At 39.1% G+C, this 2,614-nt stretch overlaps 1 protein-coding gene across 1 annotated transcript; it reads right to left on the bottom strand.

Moving 5' to 3' along the window:
• Positions 1 to 876: 876 nt before the first annotated feature.
• On the bottom strand, positions 877 to 2,407 carry LOC105557527. Its single transcript, XM_012004785.1, has one exon. The coding sequence runs from the start codon at positions 1,997 to 1,999 to the stop codon at positions 878 to 880; it is 1,122 nt and encodes a 373-aa protein (XP_011860175.1). The 5' UTR covers positions 2,000 to 2,407; the 3' UTR covers position 877.
• Positions 2,408 to 2,614: the final 207 nt, after the last annotated feature.

Genomic DNA, 2,614 nt, shown 5'->3' on the forward strand with positions numbered 1-2,614 from the left:
CGTTTTATGGCTCATATAATACACCGGATGTAGGTTTCCGTCAATAGGAGATCTTTGCATTAGTACAGCTCCATATCCATATTTAGAAGCGTCAGTATGCACCTCGGTTTCGTAATTCGGGTTATATATATTTAAAACAGGACTATCAGTCAGAGCTCTTTTCAACTCGAGAAATGCTCTCCTTTGTTCGTCATCAAATCGAAACTTTTCGTCCTTTTTAAGTAGATCGCTTAAAGGCTTTGCTATGACAGAAAAATGGGGAATAAATTTGCGAAAATATCCGGACAACCCCAAAAAACTTTGCACGTCTTTTAGTCTCTGAGGTTTCGGAAAGCTAGCTACGGCTTTTATTTTATCTTCGGATGGATAAACTTTACCCGCTTCTATTACATGCCCTAAGAATTCTATCCGTCTTTGTAGAAATTTACATTTCTTAAAATTAATATTGAGACCGTACTCACTGGCAACCTCTAATACCTTTTCCAAGCGTGTCAAGCACTCCTGTTCATTTGGAGCAGCAATAATCAAGTCATCTAAATATGTTCTAGCTAATCCGCGAAAGATATGGTTAATAAACCGTTGAAATACTGCTGGCGCGTTACATATCCCGAATGGCATCTTTATAAATTGGTATTGACCGTCATGAGTAACAAATGCCGTATATTTTCTACTGTTCGTCTCGACCGTTACATGAAAGAATCCACACTTCAAATCAATTGAACTAAAAACAGATCCGCCTTGTAGTTCATCTAATATTTCCTCGATTAAAGGTAGCGGATATTTATCTTTCTCAACAACTCTATTTATTTTACGAAAATCAATACAAACGCGATGACCTCCGTCTTTTTTCTTCACGACTACAACGGGACTTGCATACTCAGACGAACACGGTTCTATGTATAACTCCTTCTCTGATCCAGTCATCGACTTGTTTGCTTACAACGTCTCGCTCAGGTACCGGTAATCTACGCGGTTTTTGACAAATCGGAGTTTCATCCTTAAGTACTAAACGCATTTTTATATCAGTCGTCTTAGTTTCCTTAGGTACATACGACACAATTAAGTTTTCCAGTCGTTCGCGCATTTTTACATCTTCGACATGTCCTACATCTATTTGTTCGTCATTTATCCGAATTTGCGTTAAGAACTTAACAAGCGGAATTTTGCGTATCTGGATACCCTCTGTATCAATCTTTACTTCTGCCGAACTCAAAATATCGCAACCGACTACAACTCCCACGCTCATTAAACTCGTAGGTACGACATAAACGGTACTTGGAAATTCCCCGCCATCAATTTGAACAATAGTCTGAAAGTAACCCAATGGTCGCGTCTCGTTCTTACCAAAACCAATCAACAGAGTATCAGTGTTACGTAACTGGCTCATTGGCAACTCGGTATCAATGAATATATCTTCGCGTAATACAGTAACCTGGCTACCTGTATCGATTAAAGCTTTTACGCGTACGTTATTAACGACTATATCTTTACACATATTGACTTTAGATGTACCAGCAATATTATTAGCCAAATCGCACGTTTGAACCGATGCCGATTCTTTAGTCTCACCTTTTTTTTCGCATTCAGCCGCCGTATGTCCAAAAGCCTGGCACTTAAAACAACGTTTACCTAATGATTTGTTACCGCAGTCCTTAGAAATGTGTCCTTTCGCCCCGCAGTTATAGCAACGTACGTCTGACTTCGCGTCCTTCCTCTCGGTTGTCTTCTTTGATGCATCCGTTGTCCCTTTTGACACATCCACTGTCCTCTTCCCTGAATTAGCTCGTCTCGTGGCGTCGTCCTTTCCCTTACTGTTCTTCATCTGGTCACGCCCCTTCCGACGAATGTCCTCGTATATTTTAAGACGTTCCTTAAAATCTCGTTGATTCTTCGTTCCAAACAGTATAATTTTATTCTGCATGTCGTCTTGTATGCCATCTATCACGTACTGAATGAGCGCGTCCTGTTCTATTTCGCCTCTGGATGCCAACTCCTTCATAACAAGATAATTCGCTCATAGAAGATCCTCTCGACAAACTCAACCAAAAAGAATTGATATACAAAATTGAATGTAAGGATTGTGACGCTTGTTATGTAGGACAAACGAAACGACACCTAAAAACACGTATAAAAGAACATGAGGCCAATATCAAGAGAGAGCATAGTGCACACTCAGTGGTCAGCAAACACCGTGAAACTCTACATCATGATTTTAATTGGTTGAACACTAAAATATTACATACGGAGAAACACACAAAGAAACGAGAAATCGCTGAAATGATCTTCATAAAGAAAGAAAACAAGTCTATTAATTTACAGAACGACACAGACAACCTTTCCAAGATATATGATAAGATAATACGAATTTTATAAACATTAACGTCCGTTCGTGCTCTCCCCCTTGCCATTACAGTCTAAACCACGGAAGTGTGCGCTGTGATCGTCTCGATATACTCTCAGATGTACGGACATATGGATCCTGCTTGTTACTCGAATCCAAAGAACCGAATTAATTAATTGATGAACATTACGTGTGAGTTAGAAAGACATTTTCAATTTATATTCTAAAAGATAATTAGTCCTACAGTTAAGCCAATACAAAAACCTTACAATA

The sequence above is a fragment of the Vollenhovia emeryi genome, unplaced genomic scaffold, assembly GCF_000949405.1.
Source record: "Vollenhovia emeryi isolate VEMERY1.0 unplaced genomic scaffold, V.emery_V1.0 DF939462.1, whole genome shotgun sequence".
Classification (NCBI taxonomy): Eukaryota; Metazoa; Arthropoda; class Insecta; order Hymenoptera; family Formicidae; genus Vollenhovia; species Vollenhovia emeryi.